At 34.9% G+C, this 25,001-nt stretch overlaps 2 protein-coding genes and 1 pseudogene across 5 annotated transcripts; 1 reads left to right on the plus strand and 2 right to left on the minus strand.

The window, feature by feature from the left end:
* The first annotated feature begins 353 nt into the window (after positions 1-353).
* Positions 354-1,005, plus strand: LOC142616431 (uncharacterized). The gene has a single exon (XM_075789290.1). The coding sequence runs from the start codon at positions 354-356 to the stop codon at positions 987-989; it is 636 nt and encodes a 211-aa protein (XP_075645405.1). The 3' UTR covers positions 990-1,005.
* A 642-nt stretch (positions 1,006-1,647) lies between these two features.
* On the minus strand, positions 1,648-9,495 carry LOC142617308 (sucrose-phosphatase 2-like). Of its 4 annotated transcripts, none has more exons than XR_012840957.1 (9): positions 8,981-9,156; positions 7,305-7,385; positions 6,914-7,213; positions 6,630-6,731; positions 6,227-6,421; positions 5,838-6,118; positions 5,076-5,262; positions 2,177-2,223; positions 1,648-2,032 (listed from the first exon to the last, which is right to left on the minus strand). XR_012840957.1 is itself a non-coding variant. In XM_075790095.1 (9 exons), exons 2-9 carry the CDS (start codon positions 7,362-7,364, stop codon positions 1,940-1,942), a joined length of 1,275 nt encoding a protein of 424 aa, XP_075646210.1. In that variant the 5' UTR covers positions 7,365-7,385; positions 9,244-9,495; the 3' UTR covers positions 1,648-1,939. The 4 variants fall into 4 exon arrangements, 3 of the variants coding, with proteins under 3 accessions (XP_075646210.1, XP_075646209.1, XP_075646208.1); XM_075790095.1 differs by lacking the exon at positions 8,981-9,156 and adding an exon at positions 9,244-9,495 and having other exon boundaries at positions 5,828-6,118; XM_075790094.1 differs by having other exon boundaries at positions 5,828-6,118; positions 6,705-6,731; positions 8,981-9,154.
* Positions 9,496-22,068: 12,573 nt separating this feature from the next.
* LOC142614941 (steroid 5-alpha-reductase DET2-like) lies at positions 22,069-24,377 on the minus strand (annotated as a pseudogene).
* Between the last annotated feature and the right edge of the window lie 624 nt (positions 24,378-25,001).

The raw sequence follows: 25,001 nt of genomic DNA on the forward strand, positions 1-25,001 counted from the left end.
CATACATTAGAACGTACTTCATCATACCAAACTTTAAAATTTACACGTTGATTGTAATATATATAGCTGCATTAGTTATGGCAGTATAAGGTTCTGCCATTCCTTTAGAAGGAGAAACGTCTTCATAAATGTTAGTATAAAAAAATTCAAATTTTTGGAATAATGTCACTTAGCCACTGGCTAAGTAATTCCATTTCACTCTTTCCCATTAGGCGTGGCCTTAATTGCAGCAACCCTATGTTTCGACCGTTCCTCTTCCCTATGTATTGGAGCCTCCTCCAACCACATTATATATGCCCTTATCAACAAAGCCACTTCAAATTTCATACCACAATTAATCAGCCTAAACAGCAATGGCAACCTGCAAAGTGAGCCTGAAGCTCCTAATTGACACAAAGGGCAACAAAGTCCTATTTGCAGAAGCTGGAAAGGACTTTGTAGATTTCTTATTTAACATTCTTTCTCTACCACTTGGAAATGTAATTAATCTACTCACCAAGAATAGCATGGTGGGTTCCCTAGGCAATGTGTATGAGAGCATAGAAACTCTCAGTGAGGCTTACTTGCAGCCAAACCAGAGCAAGGATGCCATTCTAAAGCCCGAAACTCCAGCAAGTGCTACTAGTTACCCTCTCTTTCTGTCAAGTACTGTTAAATCAGTGAGTGTTAACAAGTTTTACATGTGTCAGTATTTTCACCAAAATGTAGCTGATGATCCACGTGTCACTTGCCCACAATGCCAATACTTGATGTCTGTTAATGTACCATATATTTCTCCAGCAATGGCAAAAGAAGCATTGTCCAATGATGAGGGTGGTTATGTGAAAGGGGTGGTGACTTACGTGGTGATGGATGACTTGGTAGTGAAGCCTATGTCTACTACATCCATTATTACTTTGCTCCAGAAGTTCAATGTCAAGGAAATCGGTGCACTTGAGGAGAGGGTTGTTCATTTGGGCATGGATGAGGTATGTTATGGTTCATTTTGATATGAGGCATGTAACATTCTTTTTTATCATATTTTATCTTTTGCTGCTCAGCGAGAAAGTTAGAATTTCCATTTTATTGCTAGGGTCTGAAGCTGCTGCAAGCCTCTTTGCAGTCTAAGACAGTTTTAACAAGTGTGTTCCTTGGGAAGATAGGAACACTATACAAGCAAATGATGAAGGATACGTTATCCAGAAAATATTTGCTTCAAATATTCAAAGGTGCTTAATTACCTATGATGTGCAAAACAACACATTATATAGCATATGCAATCAATAATATAAAAAATAATTATATGCCTAAGTTATTAAAAACAATTGAATATTTGTTGATTTACTCAAGCAATAGGTTCATATTATTAATTAGATTTATTTAAAAATTTACATTTCCACTTTTTTCTAATAACATTTCATATAATTGAAGTTGATTCTTCGAAAGTATTTCAAAATGCACTGCTAAAAGGAACTCCTCTAGCGGTTAGTCAAAGAACAAATGTTCTGCTCATTATGGTGATAAAATTGGAGATTTTGTAAGGAAACATATACTGTGTTTGGTGAAGAGAAACATCACCCAGAGTGGCTAGTGCATAATACACTGTATTCCAAGCTGCAATTGGAATTGGCATCCTGCAAGATCCTTCAGTTCATTGCCCAGTTGCTTGTGAGCTGTAAGATTTTATTTTTATTATGCTTGGAGTTCAATGGTAATGCCTAAGAGAGTTATAGATGTACTTTTTAGTTAGAGAAGTTGGTTTTTGGAATGCAGCCCCTCTTTGCTTATGCCTTATGTGGACAATCTGGTGAACTAAGTTCACTTAGATAGAGCCTATGGTGTCACTGTATGCAAATGATCTATAGTCTACTCAAACACAGAATCAATGTAACAGTGAAGAATTGGTGAGAAATTGGAGGTGAGTAGATGATTTTATTGACATGTTGAACTAGTTGGAAACCTAGAAGCACCAGACCGTCTGGTCTCTTGCTCTTGAATCATCCAACCAAGTCTGATGCATGTGCACCCAGCTGAAACCATCTGGTAGCTCTGCCTGATGAAACCCAGAAATCACAGATAATACATTAATAATTACCATACTTATGCTCTCTCCAATGTAATCAAGTAGTAAATCAGAAAGGAGTTGAAGGACAGTAATATATTTCGAGGAATGAGAAGAGCCGATTTGTGGTAATACCTTTAAACTCATTAAGACTGTTGTCACATAGCACTGCAGCTCATTCCCTATAAGAATAACCAACAATTTAGCAATAGACACAAGTGAGAGAAAATGCAAAGATTTTATAAACTCTCTTTACTATAAAGAGCTTCATGCAGAATTTTTCAATTTATGCTCTTTTCACACAAAAATTCCCATGAAGCTCTTCATCTTTATTTTTGCTTATCAAAATTAAGAATCTAAATAAAAAGGTCAATTAAATATTATTGTAAGATGACATCAACAATAGCAAAATTAAGAATCTAAATAAAAAGGTCAATTAAATATGATTGTAAGATGACATCAACAAGTTTCTTTTCTTAACTTATCTCATCTATGATCCACACTCACTTCTTTCTCCAGATGTGTGCATTGCACATACTCTCTCTCTCTTGCTGCAACATATCTTATCACACACACAAAGGCTTCTGCCTTTTTGGATGAAAAAAGGAAGAGAGACGTAAAATAACATTGGTTGAAGTAGTGAAAAGAATGTATTAATTAAAGAGGTGACAACAGAGTACAATTTTGGATAAGATAGAAAAGAGGAAAATAGTACATGTTGAGGAACCATAGCTGACCTCAAAGTTTTGGGACTACAGGTTTATTGTTGATGTTGTAGTAAAGACTTTTTTTTTTTTTTGGGAGAAAAAGGAGAACCCTATGAGAAATATTTAAAATTAACCAATCCTTTAAACAAGTATCGGTTCTTGTGGTTGTCCAATCTTTCAAAATATAATAAGAAACACAGACCACTTATTTAAAGCTGTATGCATATTATCTAACAAATAGGACAATTTCAGAGGCCTACAATGAACCTCACTGCTACAAAGTCGCCCAGGCGAAGAAACCCAACCTGATGCCTATGGAACTCATTATCCCCTTGCTGGGAAAAGTAAAGAAGAAAGAAAACCAACCTATCACTTGTTTGGAACCACTAGAGCCTTTAGCTGTTGTTGAACACTCATCAGTAGCAATTCCAATTTGGCTAATTTAGCTCTTTAATACAACTGTAGCCAGTCTACTGTACTGCATATGACAAAACTCCAAGCAAGGACAAGAAAATCTACTAATAATGAAGCCATTTCGCTACTAATGGCTTACGGTACTTGAAAAAGTCATTTGCTTTATTTTCTTCTACAACAGTGATGCATAAAGATGCTGCTATAAGATTTTTTTTTTTTTCCTTCTCTTTGATAAGCAACAAGAAGTTATAAGACTTCTGTAGAAAATAAGAATAGAATAGGTTGCCCTAAAAAATTACAAACTAAGCTCTAGAAATTCTATAAAATCTACAAAAGAAAGAATAGAAACAGTGCCAAAAGAACTCAACCACTCATACAAAGAATGGAAATATTGACTTCACCTCAAAAGCAGACAGCTCATAATGATTAAATAAGTGGTTATTCCTCTCTCTCTCTCTCTCTCTCCAAATTATCCACATAAGGCATAAATGAGCTGCACATCAGATGGAGCAACTCCTATACTTTCCAACAAAAGCTTGCATCAATCAACCTCTGCAGCATCACCCAATGTACTCCAAAAAACATTAAAGACAATGACCATATATCCTTTGCCAATTCCTTTGCACGTGCAACACCAACCCACTAGGATGATATTTGCTTTGGGAAAAATTATCCGCACAAAAGATCTTACCTAATGTTGCTGACCCAAAAAAAAAAAAAAAAAACCTTCTTTGTGGATTTTGCTACCCCAGATACTCCTCTAAGGGAACTGCAAACCAATAGAAATTCTCAGTACCTCAGAACAAGAACAAAAATTGAACTTGCCACTGCAGTTCAGCTTCCACCACAATCAGTTAGGCCCTTCTCCAACAGGAATTTAGAATGGCACAGACCAAAGCAAGAGAAAATCAGCTGACTCCAATTCCAATACATGAAAGGCATGAATAAGATTGAGATTCTGAGGAATTCCCCAACTTGCATAGCACCCAAACTGCACGGGTTCTTCTTCGTCCTCTGCTATCGGTAACAAATTTGGAAACACTTCCTTTATGGCCATGTCAATTTTTAACTAAACTCTAGTGAAGATGATATACTGGATTTAGTAGTTTGCTGTTTGATTCATATAATGTCAATGGTTGGAGTTAGCAACCTGGATAATGATGTGTATGTGTTGCATTGCTATTGCATAAGTGCTTTGTTTCACATATTCTAGAAAAATAAAATATTAAATATTCAAAAAGACAATGAACAACTTAGATTGATGAATAATCAAGATGGTTTCAAAACAAAGGTACTTGTAACAATTGCCATTCATTTCATCCCTACAATAACAAAACTAATGAAAAGGATAGATGATAGTTGGTGCACTTATTTATCAAATTTTTCCTACAGTATTAAAGAACAAAAGAAAGGAAAAAATTTCATCACTGATAAAGTTGGAGTTATTCTAGTCCTAAGCCAATAAAGAATTTAGACTGCCGCCTGAGATATGAAAAGCAAATCTCTATTCAAGGATAAATTTTGCAGGAAGTATAGAAATGCCTCAGCCAAATTTATTTATCTACTTTATGTACAGATGTTTCCTTAAGAAATAGAGCATTAACAATTGCAAAAATCGGAGTCTATTTTTGGAAGTTTAGACAACAATTTGGAGCTTGAATAGTCTAGGACAGCATGGTCGGCTTTGTTATGATTAGAATCAGAATCTGCATTGAGTTCATCCATGGACAGAATGAAGGAATTCTTTATTTGGACTGGGCTATGGCAGAATGAAGGAATTCTTTATTTAGAGTGGGCTATGGCAGGACTGAACTGAGCTGAGCATAGCCCAGTCCATCCCTAAAGATGTAAAGTAGAATACAAACTAAGAGTTCATATATCAATATCAATTATGTTAATCAAAAAAATCTCACCAGATAGCTCCCACTTATGAAACTTCACCAAGCATATGTCTGAACCAATTTGTGCAGAAGATATTCGATCCACCCATACCCGAAATCGGTGTCCCTGCTTGTCCCCATACAATTTAGCCATAGAATCTATACACTGGTGGAAAGGTTGCTCACCTCCAGAGGGATGGACATAAATACCCAATGGACACTAGGGGAAAGGAGGGAAAAAAAAGTAAGAGCAAAGTAGCAATTAAATTGTTGTTTTTAGCAAATTATATCAAATTGCAATGACAGAAAAGGTATGCAAGGTAAGAATTGACTGCATGTATATGAAATAGTTTCTAAAAATTGATTATGCTTGGATTCTTCAATCGAAAAATGCTTATGTTTCCTTCTGTGTTATTATTATTATTTTTTTATATTAATTTATAGAAGAGGTAGAGAAACTTAATTAACTAATAAGTTTATATTCACCATGGTTATTAATTTTGAAGGTTCAATTGAACACGAATCCTATGTCTATGTCATATTGTTGAGGAATAAAGAACATCATGTCTAGTCTCACTGCCTGAATCCACCTCTTTCCTTTTTGTTTTATTTGGTCCTTCCTTAGCTAATTCTCTTTATTCAATCTTCAACTCAAAAATTATTCTTCACTTTGAAATCTACATTACTCAAATGAAGGACTTCAAAATGGCTTTCGCCAGGCTATATTTTTGCATATACTGCATTGTTTAATAAAATAATGTAGAATAATACCAGATTACACTTACAAATACTAACTTTAGATTTTGCACGTACTGCTCAGATTTCTCAACTTCTGCACGTCGCCATCTCTCATAAAACAAATAATACTTCACCACTTCATGACTAGGACTAAAAGTGTCTACTTTGCATTTTTGAAAGTCTCTAATATCTCTTGGAGATACATTTGGTCCCAGAAAAAATTTACCAATGGCTTGTATGATCCCAGCCGCACATCTCTCAGTGGCATGAATTATATTAGGATTATTCTTGGCATTTTGTGTATACCACTGCAACAATTCTTCCTGTGCATTGCTAACCTGCATATTTGATAATAAGTGGCACTTGATATCACAATTATCAATTTGTAACTAGGATGACATAAAACAAGCACGTGATAAACTAAACATGCTTATCAGACTACAAACCATCACACCATAGACTTCAGGAACGCTGTACAGTTCAGCATCATTTCCAGAGTCACCACAAACAAGAGTATGCATAGGCACTTTTCCATCAACTTTGAAATTTTTAAGCAGATATGCAAGAGCCTGCCCTTTGCCAGCACCTTGCGGTAATATATCCAATGCAATCCCGCTGCTATAAATTATTTTTACATCTACCTGGGCAAGAACAAATCAAGATTAGATGAATATGTATTCAAGAATAAATAAGAAGCTTTAGTAACAAACACATAAAGAAAAATTAAAAAAGGCCATAAAAGCATGAATGAAAGAGATAATCCTCAAAATCCTTGAGCATATAAGTAGCATTAAAAGAGATTGTTAATGTTCTAGCAATATGGTTTTAGATCAACAGGCATATCCTTACACCACGTTCCTCCAGGCGTTTAGGGAGAACATTGATTATTTCCCAGGCCTTAGCCTTCTCCACAAAAAAGCTAACCTTGTGTGGTCGTTGATCCTTTTCTGACTGCAATAAACACATAAAATTTTAAGTATGAGAACTTATCACAAATATTTGATTGTCTCAAATCGCAAATACATTCCTATTTTTTTCATAATAATTGTATAACACAATATCCAAAAGCATTAAGCACACAGTCCATATTAAGGCCAAGGCAACTACCGAAGTCTATTAGCAAGAAAATGTACCTGGGGAGTAAGTTCTGGAAACTTGGCTGTTTCCTGTGTGACTATGTCTCTGCTCCACTTCTGGTTCAGATATTGTGTCCAGGCAGTGTCTGGTACCATTGATTCACCATATGTAATCTCAGTTCCCACTGACATTATGGTTATATCAGGGGTCAACAAAGGTTTCCTAGTCCTCAACTTCTTGTAACTTGTAGGTGACCTTCCCGTTGAGAACACAAGCAAAGAATCATGGCGGTAATAGGCTTCCCATAATGCATTAAATCTAAGAAGAGAGAGGTTATCCAGATCATCATGATCAACCTGCATTGCAAACACTTATCCAATTGAATCACTAGAGGGATAGCACAAAGATATCAATAAACCATTATAAACAAATTAACAGGAAATCTACCATTGTAGAATCAAGATCTGAAACTATCATGAGACGGGCAGAACCATTGAAGCGATCCATATGTACTCTATTTCCTAAAGTCTGCATAGAAATCAGGTAAATTGCCTGACACTTGATAATGTTCATAACATGAGCATTTGAAAATTCTCCATTTCAATAAAAAGAAAAAATAGGAGCTCAAATTTGCAACTTGATGGCCATTGGGGGCTCAGTCCTTATCCTTGAGTGTTGCTTTAAATTTCCATGGTATCAATAACTAAAAAGAAAAAAAAAACATACATACATACATACATATATATATATATATATATATATATATATATATAAAGTTGAAATAAAAATGGCCCAGAATAAGGTGTTTCATAGAATTCATTCTCTTTTTGTGCTGATTTTGCATACTTTGTTAAATATTGTGTTGATAATGACAATTACAATCATAACAATGATAATAATGACAGTGTATCTGATGGTGAAAGATGATATTGTGACAATGGAGATGAACATGACAATGTTTGTGAAGGTGACAACCACGGGCTTATAACAGTGACTGCAACTGTTGAAGGATAACTATATCCCTGATTCCAAGACCATTAAGTCCATGGTACAGATTATTCCTAAAGATAGTATCTCAATGATGTATGACAGTGATGATGAAGATATAATGTTGACAACAGCATATCCCTAAAGAAAATGGTTATGAGTAGTGATGAAAACAACGATAAGAGTAATTGCAAGGAGAGAATGGCCCATGCATGATGTATGCCAATCTAGATTATTTGCAAAGTTTTTCGAATCAAAATGGAAAAGGCAATTCCAGAATTAGTGTTTTCACATATCACAATTAAGAGAACTAAAGTTGCAGCAGCAACCATTAAGGGTCACTTTTGTCTTATTGTTCCATTGATGAAAAGAATGGAGACCAACAAGAAACTCACATCATCACTCTGTGCTAGCAATCCCAAGCATCTTAAGACCCATACCAAGCCAAGAGCCTTGTAACTCAAACTGCTTGGCACCTCCTGATGTTTCCAATGGAGACATATATAGGGTTCAAATCCCTCACCCCCAACTATTGAATTATCTTCAAAAAAAAAAAAAAAAACTTGCACATCTACTATAAAGTTTAGTAGCTTATGCTCTTAGTAGAAAAAAATAAGTCTAAAGACAACAAATTTCTCAACATTTTTCGCAACTGCAGAGGTGGTAGGTTGGATTGGTCTACAATAAAAGTGATGTCAATAGTGGTCCAATGAAAGTGATGTTACATAATTCACAACCTAACAACTCTACAAGTTTGTGAAATTTGTTGTGCTTTAGCATTTTTGAGCAGAAAAAACTACATGCTAAGAAAGCTAACATAGTTATATACCTGCCCAACCCTACATAAATCCCCCCCACCTCAAACCTCCAACCCATTAATTGGCATGGGAATGGCAATATTTTTAAGCCATTGATTATCAATTGGGCTGTCATTCTCTTCAAAGAACATGCCCACCCCATCAAAAACCAGACAATGCCATTTGTTACCAATCATGCATAGGTGGACATTAGACAAGAACAAATATGACTCATCATCAGTAAAATCACACCCATCTTTTTTTTTTTATGAAAAAAAAAAAAAAAAAAAGACAAAGAACTTGTACATAAGCAAAAAAAAATGGCACCCATTACTCTACCTTCAGTGTCTTGGTTCCTCTTATCTTTCTATACTGAGTTGCTGCCCTTGACAGTAACATTTGACAATATTTGGCGTAAAAGTTAAGCATACATCAATTAAAAGTTAAAACAAAGTTATAAATATTTTATTACAATTAATTTGTACATATGCAAACCACTTTTTTTCATGAGAGGCATATAAGAGAAACAGAAGTGAAAAAAGATATAACAATTAGCAAAGATAAGACATGAAGAAGAAAAGAAAAAAGCTGAGATTATGTACCGGTTGAAATACGCGTATTGACTGAAACAGAGTTTTTCTTTTGAGCCAAAATGGAAGTTGGGAGGATTATGTGCATCGATTGAATGACTGGAACAAAACATTTTCAACTATTTCAACCGGAATAAACTATACGCAACAAATGTCATGGCGGACATCTCCATATCTTCCAGTGGGCCTCTCCATATTCATCACAGATAGAGGCCCAATAAGCAAGATTCTAGGCTAGAAAATTGTATTCACTATTGGCACAGACAGGAGAACAAGACAAGCGAAAATGTTGGCCTCCAATTAAAACTAATAGCATCTTATTTGTCGTGAAATTATTACAATATTTTGCACTGTTCTAAAACTTAGACTTGACCGTCCCAATCGGGTTAACCTCTAAATTTCAGTTTTTTTAACATTAATAATCAGTTCTAAAAATCGAACGTGGGTCAAACTTGTTTTCTAATTCTTTTAAGTTCTAAGATTACTCTTTAAGTTTTTTTCAATTCTATGGGTTTCAATTAATTTAACTGGTAAAGTTTCTGATGGTTATATAAGAGATCTAGGGTTCAATCCTCGCCTACACCAAAGACTAATTGGTGTCTTGATCTAATGATAAAGAGTTATCATCAAGAGAGAACGTCATAAGTTGAAACTCTCTAAAAAAAAAAAAAAATTCAACTTCCGTGTTTCAAACACCCCATTTGTAAGTTAAGCACCAACCAATAGGCTAGGTCACTAGTTTGATTTTCAAGGGTTTGAATTTATTTTATTTTTATTTGAAGTATTTTAAAGATTTGTTTAGGTTGAATAATTACATGCAATAATAAATTCCACACGTCATCATTTAATTGAGGCCAACTATCATTAGTAGCAAACGCCATAAGTTGAAACTCTCTTAAAAAAAAAAATTTTTTTTTTCAACTCTTGTGTTTCAAACACCCCATTTGTAAGTTAAGCACCAACCAATAGGCTAGGTCACTAGTTTGATTTTCAAGGGTTTGAATTTATTTATTTTTTATTTGAAGTATTTTAAAGATTTGTTTAGGTTGAATAATTACATGCAATAATAAATTCCACACGTCATCATTTAATTGAGGCCAACTATCATTAGTAGCAAACGCCATAAGTTGAAACTCTCTTAAAAAAAAAAAAAAAACTTTTTTCAACTCTTGTGTTTCAAACACCCCATTTGTAAGTTAAGCACCAACCAATAGGCTAGGTCACTAGTTTGATTTTCAAGGGTTTGAATTTATTTATTTTTTATTTGAAGTATTTTAAAGATTTGTTTAGGTTGAATAATTACATGCAATAATAAATTCCACATGTCATCATTTAATTGAGGCTAACTATCATCAGGAGCAACACCATAGGTTGAAACTCTCTAAAAAAAAAAAAGTATTTTCAACTCCCGTGTTTCAAACACCCCATTTGTAAGTTAAGCACCAACCAATAGGCTAGGTCACTAGTTTGATTTTCAAGGGTTTGAATTTATTTTATTTTTATTTGAAGTATTTTAAAGATTTGTTTAAGTTGAATAATTACATGCAATAATAAATTCCACATGTCATCATTTAATTGAGCCCAACTAGCACATGTCTTCGTCGAATATGTTACTAAATGTAAACATCAACAAAAAATTGACAACGGAACTAACGCTCTTCAAACGTGTGTTTTGCATTTTAGCTTTTGATTTTTGGGCATATCTTGGGGGCATATATACCAAAATTATCCTCAAAAAAAGAATTTGTACAACATGATGGAAAATGCATCTAATGCTATTGCCTCGGGATGGAAAATCATAGTAAATCATCCTTGTGGCATTGGCAAAAAAATAAATAAATAAAAATATATAGACCAAGAATGGAATAAGTATATTCTTGGTACACTAACACAAGGTAACATAGGTTTTGTTCATATGCAATATGTCATTTACAATCGAAAGACTAAAAAAATCCCAAATATGTTGAAATGTTGGTAATCGAAATGTTTCTAAAAATTTTGTTCCAATTACTTGCTAATTCGATTACATCTTTGATAAAAATAGTTATTAATTTACAAATAATAGGGTAGGATGGGATTCTTTCCCAAAATTTTTTATTAAATTACAAAGTATAGGATGGGGTTCTAGAACATCTGGTAAACTATACTCTGAAAAAATTCTCCAAAAAAAAAAAAAAAAACTTTGAAAAGACATGAGTGGATCCATGTGAATATGAAATCAAGTTTTTTGACACGAATATGGAAAGCAAAATAGCACTAGAATTGGGTATTGGGTATCAATTTGACTTTTGGGGCTTACAAGGGTTGATTTTTTTTCCCCCCTCAAATCCTTCGTGCTAAAAAGTATCATGAATTGCCTCTAGATTTAAAGGACTTACTTCAATTATTGGCATCTATTGACTCTGCTAATTGGAAGGTCATAGTTGATCATCTTTTATTGTGAAATTAGTTGAAACAGGTCAATTATATGAATGAAAGATTAAATGATTATAAATATCCAAGTAACACACAAGTGTGGCAAAGGATTAATCATGTTACGAATCATATAGAGCAAAAATATGATAAGTATTTCTTAGTACTAACTGTGGCGGGCAAAAAGTAAATAATGACGTTGATAGATTTTATCTTGCTACTTTTGCTCACACAATTAATTTTTAAGAGGTGTGATGCTCAATCAACCTTAAATAACTTTAACAAGAGGATAAATTTAATAAAATTGATTCCAAACATGAACAAATGATATTTAATAAGGAACAGTCTTGGAATGGTGGTATTGGGGTCCTCGAGTTTAGTTTGAGATAGGGGATACAAGCAAGGTGGTCGATACCGTACCGATACTAGCCGTACCGGCCAGTGCACCGGTACCGGTACACTTCTATATTGTATCGGAAAAAATACCGGCCGTACCGGTCATACTGGCCAATTTTGGGCAATACCGGTCGGTACCGGGTGTACCGGCCGGTACAGAAAAAAGCTTTTTTTATTTTTTTTTATTTTTAGTTTTGTAATTTTTGAATTTTTGTAAGGGCATAATGGTAACTTATTTACATTAACTTATTAGTATTATTTATTTTCTTAGTATGCAATGAACAACTAAGCTTTCTATTTTTTATATTGTGTTTTTTTTTCTTTTAATTGATACTAAAGTTTAAAACTATGAATAATTTGTTCTGAATTGAGGTAATGTTTTATGATAAACTTTTATATTTACTATAATATAAGTGAAATATTATATGTTTATAAACATGGTTCTAGAGATTTTGGTGTGTGTGTGTGTGTGTGTATATATATAATAGCGGTAAACCCGAAACGGTACACCGATATTGACCGGTATTCGAAATATATCGTACTGGTGGCCAAACCGATACAGCCTCCGGTACGGTATTGACTTCCTTAGTCACAAGTAATTTCTAAGTTCAGAAAAAATCCATCCATCGATCTAGGGGCTTCTTGGCTTTATATAATCAGCCAAGATGTATCTGAGCCCCACATTTGGAGGGTTAGAATCAAATTTCCTTGATACTTGTCCCATCAAGATCTTACTAGAAAGTTTCTACATTGAGATATGAGTTGTGTGGATACAGTTCATAGGTCATTTCCTCATTAATGCGGCTAGCTAAGTGATTGTGTGCATTTAATACGAAGGGGATGGTTGCTTTACCCCTCCTTTTTCCTTTCTTCTTTGTTCAGTGCCAAGTATCTCTTTTCACCCTCAGTTTGCACCCAACTTCCTTTAGCTTTGGTTCTCGGTTTACTGAGAGTAAGTTGGCATCCTCAAAGTCCTCGTCCAATGTAATTTTTCTGCCTTTACACAAAGTAGCTAGTATTTTTCTAAGGACATTTTGCTAGTGTTTCTCGGGGTTCGCTTCCTCAGTGCTGTCCTTAATCACTTTATTTGTGTTCTTGGATCCTCATCCCCTCACACTAACAAACACAAATATGTGAGGTTTATTAGAGAATTGTTCATAAATGTGCAAGAAAGAATTGTGATAATGGACAATATGTCATTTACAATCGTAGAAATAGAAAATTTTCAAATATGTTGAAATGTTGGTAACGAGATGTTTATAAAAATTTTGTTCTAGTCACTAGCCGATTTGATTACAGCTTTGATGAATCAGTTAATAATTTACAAAGTACAGAGTAGGATAGGACTTTGCCAAAAAATTTATTGATTTACAAAGTATAGGATAGGGTTCTGGAACATTTGGTCAACTATGCTTTAAAGATGCGCGAGATTTGTAAAGTGGAGAGGATCCATATGAGTATGAAGTGAAGCTTTTGGACACGAATATGAAAAACGATATAGCACTAGGTTGGGTATTATATATGTTTTGGGACTTACAAGAATTAATTTTTCCTTAAATCCTTCTAGCTGAAAAGTATCCTGAATTACCTCTAGATTTAAAAAATTTACTCAAATTAATGGCATCTGTTGACTCTGCCAGTTGGAAGGTTATAGTTGATTATCCTTCGTTGTGAAGGAAAGTAGGGAGGATCCATATGAAGTGAAGCTTTTGGACACGAATATAAAAAGTCATATATTTTGATATCATTTTGACTTTTGGGGCTTACATGAGTTGATTTTTTTTCTCAAATACTTCCCGTTGAAAAGTTTCTTGAATTGCTTTTAGATTTAAATAACTTACTTCAATTATTGGCTTCTACTTACCCTACTAATTGGAAGATGATCATCCTTCATTTCGGAATTAGCATAAACTGGTCAATTATATACATGAAACATAAAATATTATCAATATTATCAATGAAAGATGAAATGATTACAAATGTCCAAGAACACGTGCTGTAGATGATTAATCATGTTATGAATCATATAGAGTAAGAATATGATAAGTATATTCTTAATACTGACTAACATAGATATGTGAGATGTGAGATTTTTTTTAGGGTATTGTTCATATGCATAAAAGAAATTGAGATAATGGACATTATGTCATTTACAATCTATGGATACAAAAATTCCAAATATGTTGAAATGTTGGTAACCGAGATGTTTCTAAGATTTTTGTTCCTGTTACTTGCTGATTTGATTACATTTTACATATATTATTATTAACTAATTTGTAACCTCATGCATATGCATGTATAAATCTAAAAAATATACATTAAAATATATAATATAATTCTTACCTATATAATTTAAATACTATTGATAGTATATATTATACCGTCTGGAAATAGAGATTGCAGATACACGTGAAAAGCTAGAAATAGAGCAGGCACAAATCATACAGTCTACCCACATGAATCTACACTATGCCCAATCAACCACAAATCCAAAAGAGACAAATATCCTAATATTATACAGTATAATGAAAGAAGATGGAAGATATTGAATAAACAAAACCACCAACTGCCAGACACAAATCAACTTTATCAAAAAGCAAAGATCAAATTAATTGTATAATATTAAAAAGAAGATGGATAGCCTTGAAAAATCAATATCACCAGCACAGTCAAACACGTAATCAACTTTTGAAGATCACAAAATAATTTATAATATAACAAGTAGATATTCACGCTAAACGATAAACACAAACTCATTTTTTATCAAGTTTTTTTTGTCCATAGTGAAACAAATCGCCGATTATCAGTTGGCACACAAGTTTATCAAAAAACACAAAATTCCTTTCACCGTAAATCACAAAAATAAATTATAGAGAAATTCTACTTTAAGATTGTTGAATTTATTTCAACAATTTACTTTTGTGATTAATAAAAAAGAACAACATACAAATCTAAATAGAAGTAATAACAAAAAATGATGTGATAGCAAAAGCAATAGATAATACTGTACACACATATATATATATATATATATATATATATATATATATATATAAAGAAATATGCAAATAATTAACAACTCAAAGACCAAATACAAGAATAATGAATGATTCAGATCAAGTCTTGTATTTGACACAATCTCCTTAAATCAGATTTCCCCCCTCACGCAATTTGTAGTGCTTTAAAACTCACGGACGTCTATCTCCTAAGATAAAATGATCTATAGCACGGAGAAGAAGCACACAAAGTCTGTACTCTGTGAACTACTCTATGTCTCTTTCTCTCTCTTTAACTCAAATGAATGTAGAAAAATATTTTCTCTCTGAGAGTGTTTTTTTTTTTCTTTCAAAAAGTCAGTTTTCATGAATGAGAGACTATGAATTTATATACGTTAATGAACAGACACACTGTTCAAAATAAAAATTGTTGTGCATAGACTGACTAACTCAAAAAATAAAATAATAAAAAATTATTATTTGGATAAGAGGGCCCAGTCCACATATGCCAAAGCCCAACCCAATGTTCGTCCCATGAGCATATAAACTCATATATATCTCTTTTCTTTTCTCTGTGGGACTCAGGATTTTCATCACTTTTAATAACATCTTCAAGTGAACAAATTAAACGTCAATTTCTTATTCACTCAATATTATTTTTCCAACAGTTAAACTAGCCACGTGTGCATTGATGAAGAACTTGAAATGTTGTCGTTCTTGGAAGCCTGAAGACAGTTAGATTTAGGTAGAAAATTCAGTTTCCCCTCTTAGCTGTTGAGCTTAACCACCTCCAGGTTTCACGGATTTGTTCCGTGATTTATGGAAATGTACTTATGCAGTTATAGACGGATCAAGTTTATAAACAGAGCAGTTGTACTTTGAATTAATTAGAGCAACCACATCAGCTCGTGTAAAAATTTACTCTATTTTACACAAAAAACCTCATTTTAAAATTTTACACATTCATTTTTACAAATCACCCACATCAGTTCATCTATCCTACCACCTCTATTAATTAAATGATAATTTCCTCACTTTTTTTTATTATTCCTCTCCAACTGCCTCGCGCCTTCTCTTCATTTTTTGGTAATTTCTCTCTCTCTCTCTCTCTCTCTTCATTTATTCTCTTCATTTCTGATTCATGTCTCTCTCTCTCCTTCTCTTCATTTCTCTTTCGCTCTCTCTCTCTCTCTACCCATTTTCCAGCTCCGATCTCCGATCTATAGCACCAATCTCCGATCCCAGCCGCGATCTCCGATCCACGACCACCGAGCCCAGCCGTGATCTCCGATCCACGCCGAGCCCAGCCGCGATCTCCGATCCACGCACCACCGAGCCAAGCCATGATCTCCGATCCACACACCATCGATCCCAGCTCCGATCTCCGATCCCCAGCACCACCGATCCCAGCTCCGATCCGCAGCTCCGCCGACCAAAGCATCGTGGGTGTGTTTGTGTATCTGTGTGTTTTTTTTTTTGAGCAAGTGTATGTCTGAGTTTGTTACTGAGTATCTGTGTTAATTTCTCTGTGGATGATACTGAATTTGTTGAGTTCGTTGAGAACGGAGAAGAGAGAGGAAAAATGGAGCAAACTATTTCTGGAATAAAATAATCCATACACGAGCTACAGTACTCGTGTATATTTACACGGTACTGTAGCTCGTGTATGGATTTCCACATTTTTGGCTATTTATACACCCACTGATGTGGGTATTTTTTTTGCATAAAATGTGTAAAAATTGTACTTTCTTTTATTTTACAAATTTTTAACTGAGCTAGTGTGGATGCTCTTAAGCAAGCATTTTACAAAAAAATCTCTTCTAGAAATCTCTCATTCTCTCTCTCTCTCTCTCTTCCCCTTTTACTTCTCTTTTTTTTTATTTTTTTTATTTTTTATTTTTTTTAATCTGCTTACTTCACTGTGTACTTGCAAATTCAAGTTTTGCTTAGTTTTCTTCATGGTATTAGTGCAAACTACGATCCTTGCTAGCACAATTTTTGCTAGTACATGCTCCACAATGGCGGCTTCAACTTCAACAACTTCATCCTCTACTGTGTCTCCATTAACTAAAACTTGGCCAATGAATTTGGTCAATCAGCCTTTACTGCTATTGTCAAGCATGGCCAATATGATGAATGTCAAGCTTGATAACTCAAACTACATTGTTTGTAAGCACCAAATTTCAATGGTGCTAGAGACCTACTTGATGATTAAGCTTCTTGATGAAGTTCAACTTGTTCCAGAGAAGTTTCTTAAGGATCTTTCGAGTACAATTACAACTGTGCTCAATCCAGATTATCTCACTTGGAAATCCAAAGAGAGAGCCTTGCTTACCTTCATCAGCTCCACACTTACACCTTTAGTTCTTGCTTTGACTGTTGGTTGTTCTTCAGCTTTGGAAGTGTAAATAGTCATGGAGAACAAATTCTCTTCTATTTGAAGATCTCATATTATGAATCTCAAGGGAGAATTACATAATGTCATAAAGGGTTCTGATTTTGTAGATGGATATTTGCAAAAGATCAAGATCATTAAGGACAAACTAATGGCAGTTGGTGTCCTACTTAATGATGAGGGCATACTCCACGTTGCATTCAAAGGTCTTCCTAGAGAATTTAGTGCCTTTAGGTAAACTATTAGAACCAGAAGCACAAAATTGAGTTTTGATGAATTAGCTACTATGTTAAATGCTAAGGAAGAATCACTGAATGAAGGTATGGAAATCAAAGATCCTACCTTTGCTATGGCTGTCAATACTACACCTAGGCCTAGCAATAACAATGGCTACAATTCCTACAATCAATCTTCCAATGAGGTCAAGGCAGAGGAAACAACAACAGAGGTAGAGACAGAGGTCCTACTTCTAATCAGTTCTCCCAGTACTTATCAAATCAAACATCAGGCACAAGACCTGTGAGACCTACCTATTAGATTTGTGGTAAGGTTGGTCACTTAGCCATCAATTGCTACCATAGGATGGATTATGCCTATCAAGGCAAGCATCCTTCTACAAAATTGGCAACAATGGCCACTTCATCCAACTCAGTAATCACACAAGAGCAGCCTTGGGTTGCAGACAATGCAGCCACTGATCATGTCACCTTTTGCCTTAACCATCTCAGCTTTCCCAAACCTTACAATGGACAGGATCATCTCATAGTTGGTAATGGGTAAAACTTGTCAATCTCACACATAGGTAATACTCTCATTCCTTCACCTAATTCAGCCATTCATCTTTAAAATGTTCTAAGAGTTCCTTCTATACCATCTAATCTTGCATCAGTTCACAAAATCTGCCAAGATAATAATTGTTGGTGTTATTTAGCATCTAATCTTACATCAGTTCACAAAATCTGCCAAGATAATAATTGTTGTTGTTATTTTGATGAAACATCTTGTCTATCCAGACTTTGGCCATAGGGACAGTGCTTTACAAGGGCAAGAGTGAAGGTGGGGTGTATCCAATATGCCCTTGCAAAGCATCTAAGCTTCTTCTTCCTCATAAACTTTGCAATTCAGTTTTCACAACCACTCCTAGCTGGTTTCTGTGGCACAGTAGACTTGGGCATCCTAATCACCAAGTTTGTAGTCTTCTTTTTCTAGATAAAACTTTGTCCTTTAATAAGTGTACGAACCTTGTTAACACTTGTACACATTGTCTTCATGGAAAAATGCATAAGCTTCCTTTTCCTAGTTCTAAGTTTGTTGCACACTCACCTTTTGAACTTGTACACACTAATTTGTGGGGTCCTGCACCTCAAGATTCAATAAATGGATTAAAGTATTATATGATATTTGTTGATCATTTTACATGTTTTACTTGGTTATATTTGCTTGTGCATAAATCTGAGGTCTGCTCCAAATTTCTCATGTTCAAAGCTATGGTTGAGAATCAATTCTCAACTACTATAAAAACTTTAAGGTCTGATGGTGGAGGAGAATACACTGCTAAAGCCTTTGAATCTTATCTTGCTTTAAATGGTTTTGTTCATCAAATTTCCTGTCCATATACCCCTTAACAAAATGGCCTAATAGAGAGGAAATATAGACACTTAATAGAAACCACTATCACACTCCTTTCATATTCTTCTTTACCCTCTCAATACTAGTCTTTTGTTGTCCAAACTGCTGTGAGTCTCATTAATCTCCTTCCCGCTGCTACTCTTGGTGTCTTATCACCCTGGTTCAAACTATATGGTCATCATCCAGACTTAACCAACCTCAAGGTGTTTGGTTGTGCTGACTATCCTTACCTCAGGCCATACACACATCACAAGTTAGAGCACAAAACCAAAGAATGTCTTTTTCTTGGTTATTCCAATGTTTCCAAAGGTTATTTGTGTCTTGATTTACATACTAATCATTTGTACACTTCTAGGCATGTATTGTTTAATGAGTCAAAATTTCCTTTCCTTTGTTTCAATCCATCTATTTCTGCTAATATTGCTTCTAAACCTACTCATGATGTTTGGTAGTTAAATCTTCTCTATCTGCACACCTCCAATCAACCTCCTGTCTTAGGTTCATATGTGTCTTCCAATTCTAATATCCCTGTTGTCTCTCCCACATTTGCTTCCCATTCTAGTCTACCTACACCATTTGTCACTCCCACTCCTCCTCTTTTTATTGCCTCTCACAATCCCATTCCACCTACTGTTGATAATCCTGTCTTATCTCCTGTCACCAAAACACATACCATGACTACAGGATTTGGCTGCAAATGGATATATAAACTGAAATTGAACAGTGATGGCACAATTGCTTGATATAAGGCAAGGTTAGTTGCCAAGGGATTTCATTAGTAGGCTGGCATTGATTATACTGAGACTTTTAGTCTAGTGGTTAAACTAGCAACATTCAGATTGATCTTAGTTATTGTAGTAAGCTTTAGATGGCCTCTTTGACAACTAGATGTATCTAATGCATTTCTTCATGGTACTCTAAAGGAGGAAGTATATATGCAGCAATTACCACGCTACGTTGATCCTAAACTTACTAATCATGTCTGCAGATTACATAAGTCTCTATATGGCCTCAAACAAGCCCCTAGAGCTTGGTTTGGACGTTTTACCTCTCTGCTTCTTCAGCTTGGCTTCACTTGCAGACTCTTCCCTCTTCCCTCTTCATTTATCATTGTTCTTACACTACCAGCTACCTACTTCTCTATGTTGATGATGATATAATTATTACTAAAAATGATCCTTCTCAAATTTCACATCTCATCACTGCTCTTAGTCATGCCTTTGAATTAAAAGACCTTGGTGCTCTTTCCTACTTCCTTGGTATCCAAATTGTTCTCACTAAGTTTGGTCTCACCTTGTGTCAATCCAAGTATGCCTTTGATATTCTCCATAGATTTCACATGGAGAATGCTAGGCCTACTAAGACACCTACTTGTTCTTCCACTAGACTCACTCCTTATATTGGTTCCTCCTTACCTGATCCATCTGAGTATAGAAGTATGGTTGGGGCACTACAATACTTGACATTTACTCGCCCTGATTTAGCCTTTAGTGTCCATTAGTTGTGCCAGTTCATGCAGCATCCCACCACCACGCATTCAGAGGCTGCCAAGCGTGTTCTTCGCTATGTCAGAGGGACTTTACATCATGGTATCCATTTCTCTCCAAGCCCTCTCACTCTATCAGCATTTTCAAATGTTGATTAGGCTGGAGACTCATCTGATAGGAAGTCTACAACTGATTTGTTGGTTTTTCTTGGTTCTAATCCTATTTCGTGGTCCTCCAAGAAGCAGACTGCTGTCTCTCGTTCTTCCATTGAGGCAGAATATCGTGCTTTGGCTTTCACCGCAACAAAACTGTCCTGGCTTTGTACTTTGTTCATGGAGCTTCGCTTGCTTCTTCATCACATTCCAGTTCTCTGGTGTGATAACATATCAGCCATTGCCTTAGCTTTTCATCCTGTATTTCATTCCAGGACGAAGCACATCGAGGTTGATTATCATTTTATTAGAGAGAAGGTTCTCAGGTGTGATTTGAAGATCAAATTTATTTCTGGCAATGATAATTATGCCGATATTTCCACTAAGCCCCTGCCTTCATTTTCTATTTCTTAGGGGAAAACTCTTGGCTGATTCTGCCTCGTGTTTGAGGGAGGATGTTGTGATAACTAAAGATAAAAGCTAAAACCAAAGCTAAGCTAAAGCTGCAAAACAACCCAACAGCTAGTTCTTCTAACGACTAGTTTATAAATACAGAAACAGAGTCTTATACGGTGCGGTTTCTTTTAATTAAACTGGTCACATGTGCGTTGATGAAGAACGTGAAATACTCTCATTCTTGGAAGCTTGAAGACACTTAGATTTAGGCGGGCAATTCAGTTTCCCCTCTTAGCTGTTGAGCCTAACCACCTCCAGGTTTCACAGATTAGTTCCATGATTTATTTAAATGTAATTATGCGCAATTATAGATGGATCATGTGTATAAATAGAGCAGTTGTACTCTGAATTAATTAAGCAAGCATTTTCAAAGAAATCTCTTTTAGAATCTCTCTCTCTCTCTCTCTCTCTCTCTCTCTTCCCCTTTTAACTTCTCTGTTATCCTAATCTGCTTGCTTCACTGTATACTTGCACATTCAAGCTTTGCTTAGTTTTCTTCATTCTCTCCCTCGAAAGGGGCCTGTCCCACCCCGTTGTCACCCATAAATGGTAATGACCAAAATGAAATGTTACAAAAAAAAAAAAAAAAATTAAGGACCAAAACAAAAATTATGAATACGCAAGGACGAAAATAAAAATACCACCAAAATATAGAGACAAAAAATAAAAATTTTCCTTCATTTCTTTTTTTCCTTCTTTTAAAAACTATGTAAGATTTCAAGCGTTAACCACTGGTAATCTTCTTAACACCGCTTTGGTGCTCAGTGCTCACTTATCAAACAACAATTTTTTTACAACAGGAATTTAAAAACGATAAGTTACATATATATATATATATATATATATATATATATATATATATATTATATCTCTCTCTCTCTCTCTCTCTCTCTCTCTCTCTCTGTCTGTCTGTCTGTCTGTCTCTCTCTCTCTCTCTCTCTCTCTTCAAACTATCATTCTTTTAACAGAGTGTTTAGAAAAGATATGGAATGAGAGCCTTAACATCCTCGGGAAAAGTTTCAAATTTTGAGAGATACCATCTCCTGGTGGCATAACTCCTTCCCATCAAGTAAAAAATAGTGCCTAAAGTGAAGGAGAATGCATATAGCGTTTGGGAGATAAAAGAGATCCCTAAGAAATCTATAATTTCAAAAAGATAATGTGGGCATATCACTAAGTCAAACAAACCACCATTTGGAATCCTATATTCTTTGTCACCTTTTCCCCTCAGTTTAGAGAGGAGGTAATGGTGGTAAAAGTTGCCACCAATTCCTATAAGAAACAACAATATTCCAGGATACTTCAGATCAACTGGTGGCTCTGAAATGTCTTGTGATAGGTGCTGGGCATAAATCATGCTTGCGGTGGACAAGAAATAGCTAAGAGAGATAGGAATTGCAGAATCAAGTATCATTCCGCCGCTGAATTGGTGGACAACTAGCACCTATAAAACATGGTAAAGTATTTAAGTGTTTAACCAAGTACGAAATCAAACGAGAAAACACTAACGTTCCGTTTGTTTTGATGCAAAATATTTACAGGATAATATTTTCTTATTTTACTATGTTTTTTTTGCAATAAAATATTTAGCCAAAAGTAAAATATTTTTAGTCAACCAAATCAACCTAAGCAAATTTGTATAAAATATTTTACACTTAAAATTTGGGTAAAACATTTTACATTTGTTCATTGGCTCTCATCTCGATAACTCACCCTCCCTCCCTCTCACGCTATCTCTCCCTCTCAGTTCTCTCACAGTCACAACCCAACATTCCTTCTCTCACCCATTAATCCATCTCTCCCAAAACCTACCGGCCGGCACCACCCACCGACCGGCATCACCCACTAACCAGCGCCACCTGCCGACCGATGTCACCCTTGACCAGTGCCACCCGCCAACTGGCATCACCCCTTAACCGGTGCCACCCACAGATTGACTCCACACCTCCTCCCTCCTCTCGTCTCTCTCACAAAACCGGATCTGACTATTGAGTGGTGGATTGGGTTTTTGGGTGGTTAGTGATGATTTGGTGGTTGGTGGTTGTTTTTTAGGTAGTTGGGAGCGGTTTTTTGAATCTTTGGTGGTGGTTTTGATGGCTATTTTTTAAGTGCTGGTGATTCAGGTGGCTATTGGGTGTTAGGGTAGGTGGATGACCGTGGCCGATGGGATGGGATTACATGGTGTTTTTTTGCAATGGTTGGTGATGGCTAGGTATTTGCAATGTTAATGTTACAACACTTACCAAACACTTAAAAATGTTAGTAAAATATTTACACGTAAAATATTTTCATATTTAAAAATATTTTACGTCAAAACAAATGGAGCATAATTGATTGCCTCTATATATATTAGATCTTTTATTCTTTTTTCTTTTTCTAAAGTTTCTTATTACTATTTGTTCCAGTTGTCAATAACATAAATTCATCCATTATATTTGTCAAACAAGAATGATATATAAAATGGAAAATGTTTTTTTTTTTTGGTAAGACATCAATATCTTTTCTAGATCACTGTCATGAGCTTCTCCAAACTTATACACAAAATCATTGTATTTCCCTTTGATTAATACTTTTAAATGTCCTTTAATCATCTAACAATAATCTCTTCACATGATTAATAAACTTTTCAACTAGGTAAATTTGCTCTGAGTAATACATGTTGTGGTATAATATTATGACCGTTAAAAAAAAAATTAATTATCTATATGAGTTAAACAAAAAAGAACTAAAAACAGTTACTATAATTCAACAAAATTAACTTGTGTGTGTGTGTGTGTGTGTGAAGGAGAGAGAGAGGGATGGGATTGTACCTCAAAGATCCTCTTAAAGAAATGAAGGGCTAGAGCAGAATTAAGCAATAGAGATCGGAGATCCTTATGCGTGAAAAGCACAAAGGATGTGAAAGCAGCGGGAAATGCTGGAGTATAGAGAATGAGCATGCCCGTTCAACTAGAAAGTTTAATTTGATTTCTTGCAGATTTGGAAAAATTTACATTCCAAAATTTGGAGTAATTCAAGTGCTTTCCTCTTGCTTCCGAGAACCCAGTATAAGCCAATGATGTTAAACTCACAACTGACATGGCATTGATGAAAAGTGATGGGGGTGGTGGGAAAATAAAACTCAGAAACACAGACATCACCATGGCTACCCTTTTGTGATTGGAGCTCTCTCTCTCTCTCTCTCCCGATTTCTGCAATGTTCTGGAGATATATGGTTGAGAGAAATGTGGTTGAGAAGCTTAATTATATAGTTGTCCCAAATAAAGAGAATGACGCGTTTGGTCGTCTTGTCACTCGTGGCTGCATCGCATTCACACACAAAAAGATAAAAATAAAAAATAAAAACATGTACTAGTATATATATATTTTTTAATCTAATGATTGGAGTGGCCACATCTTTCTGATTCGATTCAGATATGGTTTTGATTTTGGAGAACACATACAAGTTTGGACAAAAAATTTGATATTTGTTGATACGATGAATTGTTAGTAATGGGTCAAATAATAACTAATGAAAGTTTACCAATTTAATTATTGGTAGCATTGCTTTTTGCTCTTTTGCTCCGTTTCTTTGCTTTGATTTATATTATCTTTACTTAAAAAATAATAATAATAATTTGGCCGGTGGTGTTTTTAAGACAAAGATAGAGCTTTATGCTATTTCGCAAAGTATGAATGAATAACATAAAATTCATTTATCATGTAGCATTTGGCATTATGGAGCAACAGTAATAATGTGGCCATGTCAAAGATAGTTAGATAGCTGTAGGTTTTTATTTTTTATTTTTTATGAACAGAAAAATTTTATTACAAAAAGAAAACTCCAAAAAGAGAAAACACAGCAAAA

This window comes from Castanea sativa, chromosome 11, assembly GCF_040712315.1.
Source record: "Castanea sativa cultivar Marrone di Chiusa Pesio chromosome 11, ASM4071231v1".
In the NCBI taxonomy this organism is placed as follows: domain Eukaryota; kingdom Viridiplantae; phylum Streptophyta; class Magnoliopsida; order Fagales; family Fagaceae; genus Castanea; species Castanea sativa.

Excerpts from the sequence above, each read along its gene's own strand:
- LOC142616431 (XM_075789290.1), top strand. The coding sequence starts at position 354 with ATGGCAACCTGCAAAGTGAGCCTGAAGCTCCTAATTGACACAAAGGGC.
- LOC142617308 (XM_075790093.1), bottom strand. The coding sequence starts at position 9,070 with ATGCTTAACTTTTACGCCAAATATTGTCAAATGTTACTGTCAAGGGCA. Across the intron at positions 5,263-5,827 it reads AAAATCTAAAGTTAGTATTT|TGTCCATTGGGTATTTATGT; the intron begins GTAAGTGTAATC and ends CCTTTCCCCTAG. Across the intron at positions 2,033-2,176 it reads CAGTCTTAATGAGTTTAAAG|GCAGAGCTACCAGATGGTTT; the intron begins GTATTACCACAA and ends GGGTTTCATCAG.